Raw genomic sequence first — 18,342 nt, 5'->3', positions numbered from 1 at the left:
AGGGAGGAGCCCAATGTGGGGCTCTGTCCCAGGACTCTAGAATAATGACCTGAGCCAAAGGCAGACACTTAACTGAGCTACCCAGGCACCCCTCAATGATGGTCTTTTTTTTTTTTTTAAGGTTTTATTTATTTATTCATGAGAGACACAGAGAGAGGCAGACACAGGCAGAGGGAGAAGCAGGCTCCCTCAGAGGAGCCTGATGTGGGACTCAGTCCCAGGACCCTGGGATATTGACCTGAGCCCAAGGCAGGTGCTCAACCACTGAGCCACCCAAGTGCCTCTGTGATGGTCTTTGAAACTTAACTAAATGGAAATAGGAAAAGAAATGGAACGTGCAATCAGTTTTCTAAAGGTTGAAGTCATTTAGCCCCTGACTAGCTCTATAGTATGGGTATTATATCATTTTATATCTGGGGCCCTCTGTTTCCACATTTGGAACTTCCCCCAAATTTGAGGTTTAACTGGTTCCTATACAAGGCAATTTACAACCTACCATTCTATGACTTATAACTTACAATCACTACAATATTTATATGTAAGCATATGAAGTTCTTTATACTTTTGAGTGATAAATTATTGAAACAGTTAAATGAGAAACAGACTTCTAGGGAGTGAGGCCTGCATAATTTACCTTCTGCCAATTCTTCTTAGAAAAAAGTAGATTAAACATGTACCGTATTTATAAAATACATATTTCATATTGTAAAACTAATACCAATGCTTTTCTCTTATAGAAATGACCATTTAATCTTACAGAAGTTTCAGAAATATTATTGTATTCCTTTTGAAAGTCAGAATAGTCTAACATGTAATACTTCATTTAATCTTCAAAATAAACTTGACTGTACTGATTAATTGAGCAAATACTCACTGAGTGCCTGTGTTAATAAGTCTGTTTCCAGGCACTGGGCATGCAATGCTGATAAAGACTGGCAAGGCTTGATCTAACATCCAATTGTGTTATATGAGTTTGTCTGGGGAAAATAATAAGCAATTAAAAACTGAAGAAATTTTGGATTGTAGTCAGAGGCATGTTTAAAACAAGAGAAGCTAAGCCCCATTCCTAAATCTTTCTGATGCATTTGCCCTCATTCTCTGCTAAATCTCTAGATAATACTGAGCAAGTAATTTTTAAGTGTGATTTTTAAAGGAATCCCATATTACTAGTCTTCTCTGAGTTTCCCTAAAACTCTCTGATAACTTGCAGAATTGAGAGGGGAACTTAAATCAAGTCTAAAACTCATGTTGAATCCATCTTGATACCAGTAAGGCCTAGATCTCTTTGCTACTGTGGATCAGGTTATCATTTGAGGACTCCCAATTTTATTTTTTCACATCAAAAATAGATTTGATCATTTCTGCCACAAAGGGATGCTGTGAAATTCTACATTACAGGGGAATGCTTGTGAAGAGGTCATGCTAAAAACCCTAGAATTACTCACAAGGATGTACCTTATTAACAACATTGCATTGCATATTTTACTGAAGAAGCTATGTATTTGTACTCCCAGGAAATACAATGTATATGCATTGTGACTCCAGAATTATTATCAAAAACATGGATTAAATCATTGAATGTCCTTCAAGCTGAAGATTACAAGTCTTCCTCAGAATTGAAATCTGCTTCTTCCTAATAATAAAGTATGGCACTGAAATAAAATGTGAAAGACTATTTTTCAGATAGGAAAGATCTGCAGATAGACAACCCTAAGAACAGACTTTAAACCTCATGTTTCTCTACTGGCCTAAGGGCTCCAGAAAATGCAAATCAAATTTGCCACATTTAATTCCCCTAGACCACTTTGAAAGCAACTATGCTTCATGTCCTAGCCTAACAAGATGGTATTTATACTGTGCTCATACAGCAGGTGATTTAATTGGTCTTTTCCCATTTAGAAATGCTCATATTTGTCTGCCTGTCTTATTACCCATCTGTTCAGGAGGAAATTATGCATGATGACAGGCTACAAATTACTTTGCCTTAATAATAAATAACCAGAGGGAGAGGTGGAACTTTAACCTTAATTTAAAAGAAATGCAAGAAAATTCAGCAACAAGAATATTGCATAAGCTTAAACGGCCTCACTTGAATATATACCAAGGACTCAGTTTTACTGTATTAATAATTCATTATGGAAACAGAATTTATTAATCAGATTAAAGAAAAAAAGGAACTGGTAATTTCTGGGCAGCATCCCAATTTATGAATGTGAATGGCCTTAGCTGATTAGTAGATATTGCCTATATTCTTTCAGACATACACATTCATGGCTTATTTACTCCATATATTATCGAGTTTTTTAAATGTAATTAATGATTCCACTTGAATAGCAACATAGCACCGTGGTTAAGAGAGATCTGGATTTGAAGTTAAACACCTACAGAGCAAGGCTACCTAGTTTAGAACTCTGGCTACATCATTTACTACCTACATAACTACCTATGTAACCCTGGTTCCATCATTTACTAGCTGTGTAACCCATGGGCCTAAGTCTCTGTAAAGTGAGAGCAGAGGATTTCTCTTCTTGTAGGAATTCCACGATGACTAAATCAATCAATACACAACATCAAAATAGGTGTCTGAAGGAAAATTCATTAAATGCTAGCTATTGTTATTATTAATCAAGTCTTGGTTCAGGCAAATACTATGTTTAACTTTTTGGTTCCCCATCCCCACAGTGGAACTAATAACGCTGCATAATTGACCAGGAAAATATATCAGCTATTATTATTATTATTATTATTATTATTACTACTACTACTTCCTATTATTATTATTATTATTGCTACTACTACTTCCTATTCTTTACAAGAATAAAACAATTTTATCAAAGAGACTAAGCACATGGAATGACTGTTTTCTTTAATTATGATCTCTTAGATACACTATAGTAAGGTTTCTCTTTTCAGTAAATGCCAGATTTAGCCACCAACCTCTGGTCAGAACCACTAGGATAAGTGGATGTGATGAGGGAAATTTCTCCTTTTTTGCTTTTGTTTTGAGACAGGGAAACATCCTATAGAACTTGGATGCCAACCAGTTGATTTGTTTTCTCTCCTTTACAGTCTTTATTTTGTTACTGTTCTCTGCCCTCTGCTATGAACAATGTTCTCTGGATTCCTTGATCTCTTTGACCTGCATCTGGGTCTTTTGTACAATCACTAGTTTTAATGAAATCTGTTTTCCTGAAATTCATTTTCTTTAGATATAGGATTCTGTAAAAAGAAAAAAAAGAAGAGGAAGAAGAAGGAAGAGAGGAAAGAAAAAAAGGATAGAAAAAAGAAAAAAGAAAAAAAGGATAGGAGGGGTGCTTCATTGTTATTTCTCTACTTCCAGAGAGAATAATTGTGAAAAACTGAAGCCTGAAAGCTTTGGAGTCTAAGTGTATTTCATCCATAATGGATGTGGATTATATAAGAGGGAGGGGATACTTTCTGCAACATTTTAATTTGCTCCTCTTTTTTGCTTTTAGGTATATTTACACTCTGTACTCAATTTAAGAAATTCATTTGCTAGGGGTTGTGTATGGGAGCTGAGAGAGGGCAGGCAGTGGGTGCTAATGAGAAGAGAGAAACTGTAAGAAAGAAGGCAGGAAGGGAAGGAAGGAAGGAAGGGAAGGAGGAAGGAAGGGATTGAGGGGAGGAGAGAGGAAAGGATGAGCCAGAATCCTGTGCTTGGGCCTCTAAACCAGATCTGCCATGTGTTTCAGGGAGAAGCTTGCTCCAGATACCTAGAGAATGAAGTTCCTTCTCCAGTTAATGAGTAACTGTAATGACTAATAAGGTGGAAGTCTACTGCCTTCAATTAAACATGACAAGTGAACCTGGCTGAGGGAGTCCATGGGCAGTTGTTACCAGAGAACATAGATAACAGCCATGAAATGATATGAAATCACTGGGAGCCAGGTGGATGATCAGATGTCCTGGGACGGGCAGGTCTGCGTAGCCCTTCTGGAGATGGCCCAATGCATCTGGTTACAGTACCTGAGGGCATGTTTATCAAGACCACATGCTTTTAGAAATTTTGTAGAATTCCGCTTTCCTCTACAAAGTGAAATGAATCCAAAAATTCAGACTTGAAGATAATTGATTTTGAAAAAATATCCATTTAGACACTGACTTTTTAAAAACATTTCTATAAAAATTGTCACTGTGTTATGGGAATGTCACCTACAGAATAGAAACTTCAGAAACAGAAGCATGACTCTAGTGTGATCTCAGCCTCATTTTACTAAGCAGAGACTGGAATCTGCTTCACGCGAGCCTCCTTCTGCAATAATGTTTCCCCACCCGTAATGCTGCAAAGCCAAAGAGCCAAGAAAGCTCTCAGGCCCTGGAGGTGTTTTGCTGAATGAGTCAGGAAAAAGGGCCTGATCTGGTGGGTGGTTGCACAGATTCATCATTTCTTCTTGGGCAACTGAAAAGGGGAATTGGGAATTGGGAAGAAAACCGGCAACTTGATATTGAACCTTAAGTGATGATCAAAGAAAGTGGGGCTTTTGTTAATTGGTGAAATCTCAACCTGAGACTTCACATTCCTGTTCTTTCTTCCTCTTTCATTCTTTGATTTAGGATAATGGGTTTCTTTTTTCTTTTCTTTTTCTCAGTAAATAGGATTTAGACAGATCACTTTTCACTGTGACATGTGCACATTGATGGCTCATTCTTGTCTGTCCCTTCTCAATTCATTTCCCAAAGCCAAGGAGACTTTAAAGGTCACAGTCTACTCCCCTCAATCCCAGTCCTGCTGCTTAACACCTATTGGTGACTTCTCAACACATTTAAAATAAAAATCTCATTTTTTAATGTGTCCTTAGGAGGCCCTACATAGTGTGGTTTGGCTTGTCTCTTCATCTTCATCTGTCACTTCTTCCCCTTGTTCATCAGGCTCCAGCCACGCTGTCCTTCGATTTGTTCCTCAGTTGGCCTGAGCTCTTGTTTCCCTCCAGATATTTGTTCTCGCTCTTTTCTCTGCTTGAGCTGTTCTTCCCCAGCCTGGGCACTGCTATCTCTTCCTCCAACTTCAGACCTCTGCTCAAATGTTACTCTCTCGGGCAGCCCAGGTGGCCCAGCAGTTCAGTGCCGTCTTCAGCCCAGGGTGTGATCCTGGAGACCTGGGATCGAGTCCCACATCAGGCTCCCTACATGGAGCCTGTTTCTCCCTCTGCCTGTGTCTCTGCCTCTCTCTCTCTCTAATAAATAAATAAAATCTTAAAAGAAAATGTTACTCTCTCTAATATACCTTCCTCAATGAGCTTATTGAAAGCAACCCTCTTTTTTTTTTTTTTAAATTTATTTATGATAGTCACAGAGAGAGAGAGAGAGAGAGAGAGAGAGAGGCAGAGACATAGGCAGAGGGAGAAGCAGGCTCCATGCACTGGGAGCCCGACGTGGGATTCGATCCCGGGTCTCCAGGATCGCGCCCTGGGCCAAAGGCAGGCGCCAAACCGCTGTGCCACCCAGGGATCCCCAAAAGCAACCCTCTTGATATTTTTTACCTTCCTCTCTCTAGGACCTATCTGGCAATAATTGTCACATATATATAATTGTTATAATGATATAATCATATGCAATTTTGCATATCATGTATAATACATATATATCAAGTATGTGCTACATGCCTAAATGATAGATCATATATAATATACAGATATTATACAATGTATATGAATATGCATATAATATGTATGATATATATGATACATACTCTATGTACACATAATATGAAATACAATAGAATATAGCATATATATTATGATAAATACATATGTTTATTTATTTATTTTTAAAATTCCTGCATCTCTGTTATTTCCATACCTCACTAAAATGTAAGTTGTATTAGAGCAGCAACCCTGTCTGTGACATTGTGTTTCACATCTAAGGTAATTCTTTACAGAAGATATTTTATTTTATTTTTTTAAAGATTTTATTTATTTGAAAGAGAAGGGTAGCACAGCTGGGAGCAGCAGGCAAAGGGAGAAGGAGAAGCAGGGAGCCCAATGCATGGCTTGATCCCAGGACTCCAGATTCATGACCTGAGCCGAAGGCAGACACTTAACTGATGGAGTCACCCAGGTGCCCCCAGAAGATACTATAAATATGTGAAGAGTGGGTGAATAGACTTCAGCTTCTATGCTGTACCTCAGAAATGCCAATGATGCAGATAAATAGTGCAGGATGGTCTGCAAGAAAGCTGTCCATCCGGGATGTGGTAAAGGGTTTTGAGAGCATTGTTGCCCAAAAGAAAGGTGGCCGAAGTGCAGTGATTATGATGATAATGGTAGCTAACTAGGGCCAAGAACTGTAATAACCACTTTACAGGTATTCCCTCACTTAAACGTTATTAACTCTGAGAATAAATGGGTTCTTCAGGTAGCAATGCTGGCTGCTAAGCCGGAGGCAGCTCACCTTTGTCTGGGCTCTAAAGGCGCAGGTCACAATAATTGCACACAACTGCACCTACATGGTAGAGAGCACTTCCACCACCAATAACATTTTCTCTTCTTGGATAGAAAGAGAATGCTGGAGACTGTCAATGTGGAAAGGACCAAACTGTTGTCATGAGCCCATTTATTTTGGAAAGCACCAAGACATGGCTTTTGGTTGGTTTGCTTCTGACCTTTCAACCCTTCATTTTCTTCTTGATAGGTCAGTTTGGCTCATCCGTGGCCTCCTACTTCCTCTTCTTGAGATGGATGTATGGGGTTAATATGGTTCTCTTCATCCTGACATTCAGCCTCATCATGCTGCCAGAGGTAAGAATCTGACTTCCAGTTTACAGGGGGAAAAAAAAAGTTGAAATAAGTTTCTCATGTGATCACTGTTCTAGAAAATTTCTTTTCTCTTCTGAATAATAGCATCATTAACTGGCAATAGCCACTCTTGGAGTCATAGCACGTGCAATGAGGTTAATCTGCAAAATGGTCCTCATTGGCCAAAAATTCTAATTCTTGCTCCAAAGGGTACATGGGCCTCCTGAAATCATATATAAAACATCGTGTATACATTTAAATGTACATTTTTATATGGAAGGATTCATGGCTTTTCTCAGATTCCCAACGTGGTCCCTGTGCTAAAATGTTAATTGCTCAAAAGGTAGGCTTTGACACCTTGTGAATTGTATTTACTTATTTTACCGAGTTTGCTTTGAAGGAAATGCTTCTAAGTGCAACCCAGGATATTTAGCTTTTCTATCTGAAGAAACACAAAATGAGCAATTTTTTTTCCCCGGATGTAAAGTAAGATAACCCAGATACTCCCTTTCCCTTCCAGGCACACATACAGATACATAGAGGGGTGGGGTCTTCTGGATCAAGGTCAGAGAGGAGAGTAAAAAAGATAGTGCTTCCAGATGGAAGAAGACAAAGCCCTGAGCTGATGTGGGGGAAAGAGTCAATCAGCTAGGGTCAGGAAGCAAGACTGAGGTTGGAGCCTTTATCCATAAGAAGTTAAAAAGACTCTGACCTTTGGACGCTTACTTATCATACAAAAGTCAGGTTAGGCTTTATTTAAGCTACAAAGGGTCTTTTCAGGTACCACTATTTCAAAGCTAATTTGTTCGGAACAGCATTGCCAACAGCCAAAACTAAGTGTTTTGAGTGACATGTTATCCCCATGGTTTTGAATCAGGGCCAGTTACTGTATAAAGCCTCCCCAGGGGCATAATAATCCTAATAATTCCTTACATTCATGACAAGTTTTAGCTTTTAATAGCGCAAAAACACCTTCACTTCTTTTACTTACGGAGCCTCACAACGAATTTATGAGGTAGATTATAGAAGAGTTTTCTTTCCCCATTTAAAAATGTGGAAATAGTCACGCGTTTCTTATTGGGTTTAACCAATATTTCAGAGAGAGGCTTTTTAAAACTGTTCTGGGAATAAGACCATGATTCAGTCCTTTGTCCCAAGAGTTTGCAACCTAATTCACTGGTTTTATAATCCCTGAGATAATTCCCAAGGTTCTACAGCTATCTGGCTCTTAGGAGACAGTGGACACAGATCAGAAGTCCTGTTATACAGTTTATCTCTCCAGTGAAAACTTACAGGCAAATGCAGCAGAATGCAAGTCACCTATTTCAAATTAACCCAAGCTTTTTTTTTTTTTCTCTCATCTTTCTAAGGAAACCTGAAACTTCTTCAGGGGCTATGATGACGTTTCTTAGTGTCAGACTCGAGGTAGACATGTTTTATCAGTTGTGCTTGCTCTTTCCCCAACACCACAGCCTCCATGGAAATGAAAGGTTGTGGCTGATTCGCTCTCGCTATATGGAGTTACAGAATGCCCGATATATAGCAGAGGGAGCTAATCTGTGTCTGATTGGGTGTAGGCCCAGAACCAAGAAGCATATTGTCTTTGGATGCTTTCTTACAGGTTTGTGTTAGATGCTGAGGGGCGTCCTGTTTTCTGGGCAATGCTTACCACCTCCAGCCAAAGAACAAAAGAGGATGTGCTAGCTTTACCAAACCACCAGTGGCCAGGGTGGGTCGCCTCTTGGCAAAAGGGCTCCATTTTCCCTCTGCCTCCACCCACCAGCCTCATTCAGCCTTCCTTTGAGACAGCATGGAAAGGAATCACCTTCTGCTCTGTTCAGTCCTAGGAAGCCAAGAAGTTTCCATGAAAGCCATGCAGCTTGAGTGGCAGGTAGGACTAGAGGCTGATTTCCAGCTCCTGCCCTGTCAAGCTCTGCACTCAGGCTTCCAGCCACATTCATCCTCCACTCGCAGCCCCAGGGAAGGAAAGTTTTCATATTACATAAGAAGCAGCATCTGCTTGGCGAGCCATGTGCCTGCCCTGGGCTACAGGGGTGCTTTTTCTAGTTCTCCCCGACACCTGCTAGAACTTTATTCTTTCTTCCTCGTTGGCTGGCTTTGTCCCTAGTAACTCCTCTTTGAATCTGGTAGCATAAGATCAAAGTAGTAAACTTGAATTAGTGGCTAGGCAAATACAATCAGGGTGCAGTCTTTCTTCCTATTTGACACTCTCAAACTGTATGAGTGATTCACTTAAGTCTTCTCTTCCTTAATACGAAAGAGAGAATCTCCCTCCACCCCCACCCCTAAGAGGTAACCCCATATGAAAATGTGGGTAGTATGGTTCCTTTTTTGAACATTATAGTTCCCCCAAAGGCCTCTTTTCTCCTCCCCAGACCTCCCCTACAAGACACCAGTTTGGAGTTGGTGGTGGGTAGTGGGGCTTCTCAGCAAGCCTCCGGGAATGTGGTTGGCCCAACTGTTGGTGGTCCACTGAACTTAGAATGCAGGGTGCTTAGCAGTCCCTTTGTTCTTAACTCTGGATTCAGTAGTCAATTCCCAGAAAATGGGACCCCACGTGGAGACTCACAGAGTCCCCATGAAAATGTGTAAGAAGTGCTTTTAAATGAAACCATTTGTGATCACATGTGTGGCTCAGACTTTGTTTCCAATTATTAACTGCTTTCTTTGCTTCTCTATATAGTACCTCTGGGGTTTGCCATATGGCAGTTTACCTAGGAAAACAGTTCCCAGAGCTGAAGAGGCATCTGCAGCAAACTTTGGTGTGTTGTATGACTTCAATGTAAGTGTCTCTACACAGCTGTATTGGTAGGAGGACAGATTTTTCTTTACTATCTGAAACCCCATTGCCTCTTCTTCTGGGGCTGGTTGAAGGTCTTAAGAGATAAGTCCCTGCCCCCAGCTAAAAAGAGAATAATGAAAGAAAGAAGAGAAAGAGAGAAAGAAAGAAGAGAGAGACAGACAGAGAGAGAGAGAGAAAGAGAGAGAGAGAGAGAAAGAAAGAAGAAAGAAAGAAAGAAAGAAAGAAAGAAAGAAAGAAAGAAAGAAAGAAAGAAAGAAAGAAAGAAAGAAAGAAAAAGAAAAGAACAGGAGGGAGGAAGAGAAAGAAAAAACGAAAATTGGTTTCAGAATATGATAACATGATTAAATGTGAATATAGACTACTGAATGAAGGCAAACTAAGAGATCAAAGACTTGAAACACATATCTTTATCTCTGGCTTTGGAAAAGAACAAAGGAAGAGTTTGCAAATGTGCTTTTTGAAAAATCTTATAGGATTCTTAGGGAATTAGAGTTTTAACATTTCATATTAACCGTTTTGCTTCCTAAACAAATCTATTTAGTATTACTGAGTAGTCAATACTAAATAAAGCTAAATATTAAATACTAAACAGTACTGAATTCTACCTTCTAAATAGGACTAAAATAAGTATCACTCCACTGTGATACCCATGTGGACATTACTCGACCGTAATACTAAAATAGTATTACTTTTTGAGCTGCCCTGGGTGGGGATTGTTGTTGTGGCAGAGACCCATCTTTGGCCATTGAAAAATCATTTTGGGGATCCCTGGGTGGCGCAGCGGTTTAGCGCCTGCCTTTGGCCCAGGGCGCGATCCTGGAGACCCAGGATCGAATCCCACATCGGGCTCTCGGTGCATGGAGCCTGATTCTCCCTCTGCCTATGTCTCTGCCTCTCTCTCTCTGTGACTATCGTAAATAAATAAAAACTAAAAAAAAAAAATAAAAAAATAAAAAAAATAATAAAAAAATAAAAAAAAGATTAAAAAAAAAAGAAAAATCATTTTGGAGTTTGATTCAACTCTGTGGCAACTACTCATTTCCACACATTCTTTTTAAAATAGCGACCAGATCAGAGATATTTGAAAGTGTAGAAGATAAGAAAGTAGCAAGGTAGAGACTGGGAAATTGTTAATTCAAGGAATTTTTGGAGAGTAGCAAATGAGAATAAGATAAAGGGAGGAAAGAAAAACTAATAAACACTCCTCATGGTAATAGTATCGATAGGTATATTTTACAGATGTTACAGAATTCTGCCCTTAAATCCCCGAAATTGTGAGCTTCTTAAAGAGGGGATCATATCTGTTGCATCTTCTTTGAAGCCCTTGATATGATACTTAACCAACAGAAGCTTATTGAATCTTATTGATTCACAATCCTGAGTAAGAGGAAGATTTATAGAGCCTTGAGAAAAGAGCCATAGAAATTAATTTATGTGAGTAGTTCCAGAAAATGTAAACTTAAGGAAAAGTTCCCAGTCTTTGAGTAAGCAAGGCAAGCTAGCGAATAAGCATAAGGCATGGTGGCAGCCCCAATTTTGTGGCATTTGGAATCTCCAATCATCTTTGCCAGTTGGACTTTTCATTTCAATTCAACATTTATTTATTGAATATAAACAAATGTTTGTTTTACAAAGATAAAGGTGACATGATTCTTGATCTTAAGGCACTCATGACAGTAGAAGATAGTCAACTAGTATATCATAACGTTATATGCTAAGTTAGCAAAATAGAAAAAAGAAAAAGACACTGGGAAGCCGCGAGGAAGTGATTGTTAATTTTGCCTGGGAAGGTCTAGGATTTATGAAGGATATGACCTCTGAGTTAGATTTTACTTATCTTTTATTTCTCCTTTCTGTTATCTTTCATCCACCCACTCATCTCTCTCTCTCTCTCCCCACCCTTTCTCTAAATATCAAATAATTTTTTACTATGTTCCCCTGAAACTGCTTTTATGTCTTATTCTCTTCTGATTAGCAAGATAATAAACTTCCAGTCTGGTTAATAAAAACAAGAACTAATAATATCATTGGCATTTTCTGATGTTTTAGTCAAACCAGAGAAAAGAACTGAAAGTATTAAGAAAAGATTTTTATTTGTAAACATATATTTAATGAAGCCTAAGCACTTGTAAATTTGTCGATTAACTGAAATTTAAAAGTTGGGGAAAAAAGTCGATTAGGAATTTGAAAGGTATTAATCAGCTGAGGAAAATAAAGAAGGTAGCTATAAGGGGCAAATCAGGAGCTCTCACCGGAGGATACAGGAGGAAGCTAGGGGAGATCTGGGCAATCAATGGGTTCACCAAGATTTTATGACTGCTCTTGATAGTTCTCTCATGTTCAGTTTATTGAAATGCTATTTGTAGGTGGATAGAGGAAGACAGAAACCAAAGTAGCCTGTGTTACTCGTTTTCCTTTATAATTCTAGGTCTGACTAAAACCAACTCTAAAGCTATAAGAGAATATAAATGGTCAAGAAAAAATAAGAAAGTCATTAAAGTGATATTATTCATTTACACCTTTTCTTAATTGTTCTGCATACTGTAACCACTCAGTTATTTGCCATTTATCATAAAATAAAAGGTTTTTAGAGATAGAAAAGCTTTTAGAGCTCTTCCATCCCATATTTCACATTATAAAATTAGGGAAACCGAGTCACAGAAGCATTTTTTTTTTTTTTTTAAATTCAGGGTCTTATAGCTATCTAGTGGCTCCTAATCCATCTATCACGGCACTATGGAGGGAGGCACTATGGAAATCATTAACTATCCTTGAGATCCCTACAAACAGAATTCTGCACTTCCAAAGAGCACGGAGATGCCAGGAGGAAAATACATGTCTCAGGCCTAAGGCAGAGATAACAAGTGCCTGAACAATCTAATTAAGCTATGGGTTAGCTCGTTGCATCGAAGAAGGTTAATGTGCCAGTTTAGCTAAACAATTCCATGTAAATACAGATGAAGAGAAGCAGAAAAAGATTTATAGAATACTGCGAAAGAGATACAAGCATGACCTCTTGTGGCAGAGGAGCTTATATGATGTGAAGGGTCAGAAAACCTTTGGGATGGAGGTGGGAAGGTGGAGTCTCATGTTGGAAACTTGGAACTTCCTTCCGGACAGCCCCTACCTGCAAAGTATCTCTCTGGAGCTCAGTGCTCTGTTATTTGTAAACACATGTCATAACTCATCAAAATTTTCTTTAATTAAAAGTAGAAAAACACCGTTTGATATATGCAATGTTGGACAGTCTTATAGCCTCTCAGTCATGGTTTACAAAGCACCATTTTTTATCCTTTTATTGAGTACCTAGCAGTGAGTCTTACTAATTCGGAGGAAAAAAATATTTTATTAAAGTAGTACAAAATAGTGAGTTGTCTCATGTGTGTGCTATGAATTCAATTGGCAGATGTGGTATCATTTGAAGCAGTAGAATTGGAAGATTGGGTTTAGGTCAGGAAGAAGAGGATGTCTTTGTTGGCAAAACACTTGGAGACACAAGAATGATGCATGAATGATAAAGAGAAATAGACTGCAGTTTTGATATTCTTGTAAGGGAGAGAGACAGGAGCTGAAGTGACATTTGGAAGGAGCTGGAGCTGATATCAGATGGTGAGATCATTTGGGTAAAGATTTGAGTTGTGAATAAAGGGAAATGTACTCAGTTTTCCAGCTTGTGAGCATCTTGTACATTGTGTGAGGATAAATGGTGAATGGACTTTGCCTCTCCTTTTTGGCTGGTCATCATAGATTTGGTGGGTGAAGCCCTAAAAGGAGCAGGAGAGGAGAATTAACACCTCTCATGTGTTAAATAGGAACATACATTAAATTTCATCTTTATAACAACCCTTCAGAATGAAGATCAATCATCTTTTTTATAGGAGCACCTGGATGGTTCAGTTGGTTGGGCATTGGACTCTTGATTGCTGCTCAAGTCATGATCTCAGAGTCCCAGAATGGGTCCCAGGATGGGCCCCAGGTCTGGCTCCACACTCAGCATATAGTCTGCTTGTCCCTCTCCCTATGCTCCCCCCCCCCAACTCTCTCTCTCTCTCTCTCTCTCTCTCTCTCTCTCAAATAAATAAATACATAAAATTTAAAAAAAATTTCTTTTATTTTTTAAGATTTTATTTATTTATTTATTTATTTATTTATTTATTTATTTGAGAGAGAGCGAGAGCATTAGAGCACAAGGGGGGTGAAGGCAGAGGCAGAGGGAGAGACAGACTCCCCACTGAGCAGGGAGGCCCTACCTGGGGCTCAGTTCCAAGACCCTGAGATCATGACCTGAGCCAAAGGCAGCCACTTAACCAACTAAGCCACCCAGACACCCCAATAATCTTTTTATAGGTAGGTGAGGGAATTGGGACTCAGAGAGGTTAGTCAGTTTGTCAAATCTAGCCCAGGTAATTAGAGGAGGTACCAAAATTCAAAGTAAAATGTGGCTGATTTTAATGTCAAATTGTTGGTTTAATTCTAGCATACCCCCAGTGGATTCCTTATGCCCTGTCCACTTATGCCACATACCACCCTTGAAATCTGTCCTCAAAGGAGACTATTGCAGACATTCTGAATATTTTGAAACAATTCCATTCCTTATTTTATTAGCATCAACAGTTCTTTTAAATAATAATCTTCCAGAGCGACAGTGTTTTCTCGCAGACATATGTCAGTTCTCCTAAGTTCCTTCATCTTTTATTGTACTGGCCACATTTAGAAGAGGTATTTTTGTGATATACATATGGAATAACATATTTTTAAGGGATATTTCAGTAGTTCAAATGCATCTTTATTTTCAGAGAGTATTCCCTTTTTTATTGAGATATAATTGACCTACAACATTATATTAGTTTCAGGTGTACTACATGATGATTCAATATTTGTATATACTGCAAAACGATTACCACTATAAGATTGGTTAACATCTGTCAACATACACAGCTACAGAATTCTTTCTCTTGTGATGAGAACTTTTAAGATTTACTGTCTTGGCAATTTTCAAATATGCAATATAGTATTACTAACTATAGTCTCCTTATTGTACTTTGCATCCCCATGACTTGTTTATTTTGTAATTGGAAAGCTATACATTTTTACTTCTTCCTCTCATTGTTTCCATCCTCTCCCTCCTGCCTCTGGTGACCACTAGTCTATTCTCTGTATCTATGAGCTAGTTTTTTCCTTTTTCTTTTTCTTTAAAATTCCATACATAAATGAGTTTATACATTCTTTGTCTTTCTCTGTCTGACTTATTTCATTTAGCGTAATGCCCAGGGCCCATCCATACTATTGCAAATGGCAAGATTTCCTTCCATTTTTATGGCTGAATAATATTGCATTTTATATATCTATATATCTATATAATATATACATATGCACATATATACATAACAGTACATATATATACACACATATACATAATACCACATATGCACATATACATATGCACATATATACATATATATACATATGCATGTATATGTACACACTCCACATTTTCTTTATGCATTCATCCATCAACAGACATTTAGGTTTCTTCTATTTTTTTTTTTTTTTTTTTAGGTTTCTTCTAAATCTTGGCTACTGTAAATAATGCTGCAATGATATGGGGGTACAGATATCTTTTCAAGTTACTTTTTCATTTTCTTCAGAAAAATACCCAGGGGCACCTGGGTGGTTCAGTGGTTGAGCCTTCGGCTCAGTGTGTGATCCCGTTGTCTTTTGGTGTCTCTCATGAATAAATAAATAAACTCCTTTTTAAAAAAAGAAGAAAAATACCCACCCAGCCGTGGAATTACTGGACCATATGGTATTTTTATTTTTAATTTTTTTACAAGATTTTATTTATTTATTCATGAGAGACACTCAGAGAGAGAGGCAGAGACACAGGCAGAGGGAGAAGCAGGCTCCATGCAGGGAGCCTGACGTGGGACTCGATCCCGGGTCTCCAGGATCACACCCTGGGCTGAAGGCAGACGCTTAACCACTGAACCACCCAGGGATCCCCTATTTTTTATTTTTTGAGCAATTTCCATACTGTTTTCCATAGTGGCTGCACCAGTTTATATTGCCACCAACAGTGCATGAGGGTTCTTCAGGAAGCCCTCTTTAAAAGGCAAATCATTTAAGGTTTCCTAAGAAATGGACATCAAGACAATATTAGATTCAGGATAATTTGAGGGGAAAATATAGAAGGGGAGAGGAAGCATGAGTAGGTGGGGAAGGTCTCCAGTTAGCAATTCTGGCCAGACTCCTGTGAAGGAGAGAAGAGGGGAAGATTGAGTAGGAAGTCTTAGGCTGCAGTACAGTTTTGGAAAAAGTTTTGGCTAGGCCACTGGTGAGTCTCCAAGCGAAGTATATCCATTGGAGAAATCCCATATCACTGGTTCTAGTATTTCTCATCATTCTGGATCATGGCCTGGGGGCCACCTCAGAGGACATGGTCTCAGGATGAGCACATTTATGTTCCATTCTGGTTGATACAAAGTAGTAGTATCTGGAGGCTGTCTCCTGAAGGCTATCTGAGCAGCACACTTATATGGCTGCTATAGGGGTCTGTTGGCTCTGAAAATGTGACTTGGTTCTTCTACTTTAGATCAGAACTGTTGCTGCTGTGCTGCTCTTACTTAGTTTCAACAAGCTTCCAATACACCAACATAACCTCTTTGCCTCTGCCATTGTCTCAGCCTCATGTAACAGAGACTGAATTCCTAGATGATAAACAATCTCTTGGTGAGGGCAGACATATGACCCCGAGCCAGACTGCTAAGCCTCTTGGGGACAAAGCTAGGCCTGTAGATTACCACATCCACCCAGATATATTGCTCTTCCCTGAAATAAAAGTCCCATGATTGAAAGGGGTAAGGATTGTCTCCTTTGTATCCATAGTTAGACTCCTTAGAAAACTTGACTGAACATCATGGGGGCTGTTCAAGATTGAGGCGCTGAGATTGGCAGCATCCAAAGGCTGTCCATCTCTGGTCCCATATTTGCTCATTTCCTCAATCCGGTACAGGTCCCTCTGGTTTAATAGGCTCATTAAGTTTGATTAAAAGAAGAGGCATCTCAAATCTGCTCTCACTCATAGGCCTCTTAATCTGCTACTCCTGGACTTCTTCATATACATCTACAGCTCGTGGTAAAAGAGATCTCTGGGTCTGCTTTTAGCTTTCTTGGTATCCTTTTATTTTGCAGACTTGGGAAACTGATCCCTCAAGGTCTTCATTTCTATCAGTGCTTTCTTTCATTCAGCAACAACTTTCAGTTTTCAACATCTTCCTTAAGCTGCATCTGGCCAAACAAAGCCCACCTTCTTTTTTGCAGAAATTTGGGATATCTAGGATCCTGATGTCATGGTTGCAGCATGAAAATAGCATCCCTTTTTTGGGTGTGATCCCAGAACCAAGTCTTCTTTTAATTAATTTAGTGGACATTTATTGAGGATTTGCCAGATGCCAGGTAATGTGCCAGATGCTAAGCAAAGGGAAGCAAAACCCAACAAGGTCTCTTCCCTCAGAAACTTATAGTAGAGTAATCAAATAATCACAAAAATAAATGTAATTGTGACTGTGCCAAGTACTACAGAAGAAAGGTAAAGGCATTTAGATATATTAGAGATCCTGACCTGGTTTACAGCCTAAGAGAGGAAGGTAAAGGAGAGTGGAAATTTTTCTGAGAAAGTAACATTTGAATTGGGCTCTGAGAAGTCAATACCAGCTCCCAATTTGAGAGAGGGGAGAGGCCTTCTAGAAAACAAGGACAGCGAATCAAAGGACCTGTTATGGGAGAAGGTTGCCTTATTCCAGGGACTGGCTGCAGGTTAGCGAAACTAGACGAAGGAGCATCGGAGTGGACGGCCTTACAGAGATAGAAAGGTATATCAAGACATCTGGGACCCTCTAGAATCTTGTTGGTGATAGTTTATTTTTTCTCAGAGTAGTTGAAAGTAATTCAAAAGAGTGGTGGATGAGTAGTGGCATTATCAAAATTGGAACTTAAAAGATCAACAGATTAGAGAGGAGAAAATTACATTTGAGGAGACCAAGGAAGAGTCTATCAATACGTAAGAGTACCATATATCAATAAATATCAGTAAGTGAGAGGTTAAGATTGTTTGAGAGAGTTCTATTTGCCTGGTAGGAATTTGCTGATATCTAAATATTAGCTGTCAACCTAATAGATTAAAGGTTGAGCCATTGAGTCAGATTAGAATTTCACAATCTATTAAATTGTCGCATAATATAAACAAATAGCACCAGATGATGAGTCTGATATGTCTACTATAACAATAGATTACTGAAAGTTGAAAATACTTGAAAACAACTCAGTAAAAACTTTACTCCATGTTCCAGCATCATGTATCTCCAATAAATAATACTTGCTTATAAATTGTACTTGAAATTATATTCATTGACTTTAATGTTTGAAATAAAATATATACTACTTATATAGAAATGAAATTTTCTGAACTTCATTTTTTTTCAAGTAGTTTATTTTCTCTATATTTTTTTTCATTTGTTCAAAAACTCTTTTTAAAATAGATGAAGTAAGGGAAGATAATTCCTAGAACAGGCTGTGTCCATATAACCAGATACATTTCTCTTTCTATATGATTTTATGATGCTTCATTTTTCATTACTTCAAAGAATTAGTAGGCAGATTTAGAAGATCAGAAGTTAATTGAATAACAAAACCCTGTAATATAATGTTTTTAATCTTTACCTCGTGAAATAAAAGACCATTTTTCCCATTTGGGAAGAAACTATA

The 18,342-nt window shown here is 38.6% G+C and overlaps 1 protein-coding gene across 2 annotated transcripts in view; it reads left to right on the top strand.

Annotated features, from left to right (window-relative positions):
• The window catches only part of TMC1 (transmembrane channel like 1), a 94,991-nt gene that overhangs the window by 25,840 nt on the left and 50,809 nt on the right, over nucleotides 1–18,342 (top strand). For both annotated transcript variants that reach the window (XM_038525617.1, XM_038525616.1), the window contains exons 5-6: nucleotides 6,652–6,758; nucleotides 9,460–9,558. In XM_038525617.1, coding sequence (XP_038381545.1) covers nucleotides 6,652–6,758; nucleotides 9,460–9,558 — 206 coding nt within the window. The remainder of the gene's footprint in view (nucleotides 1–6,651; nucleotides 6,759–9,459; nucleotides 9,559–18,342) is intronic.

Source organism: Canis lupus, chromosome 1 (assembly GCF_011100685.1).
Source record: "Canis lupus familiaris isolate Mischka breed German Shepherd chromosome 1, alternate assembly UU_Cfam_GSD_1.0, whole genome shotgun sequence".
Lineage (NCBI taxonomy): Eukaryota > Metazoa > Chordata > Mammalia > Carnivora > Canidae > Canis > Canis lupus.
The sequence above is the reverse complement of the archived record's forward strand: the minus strand, read 5'-3'. Positions and strand labels throughout refer to the sequence as shown.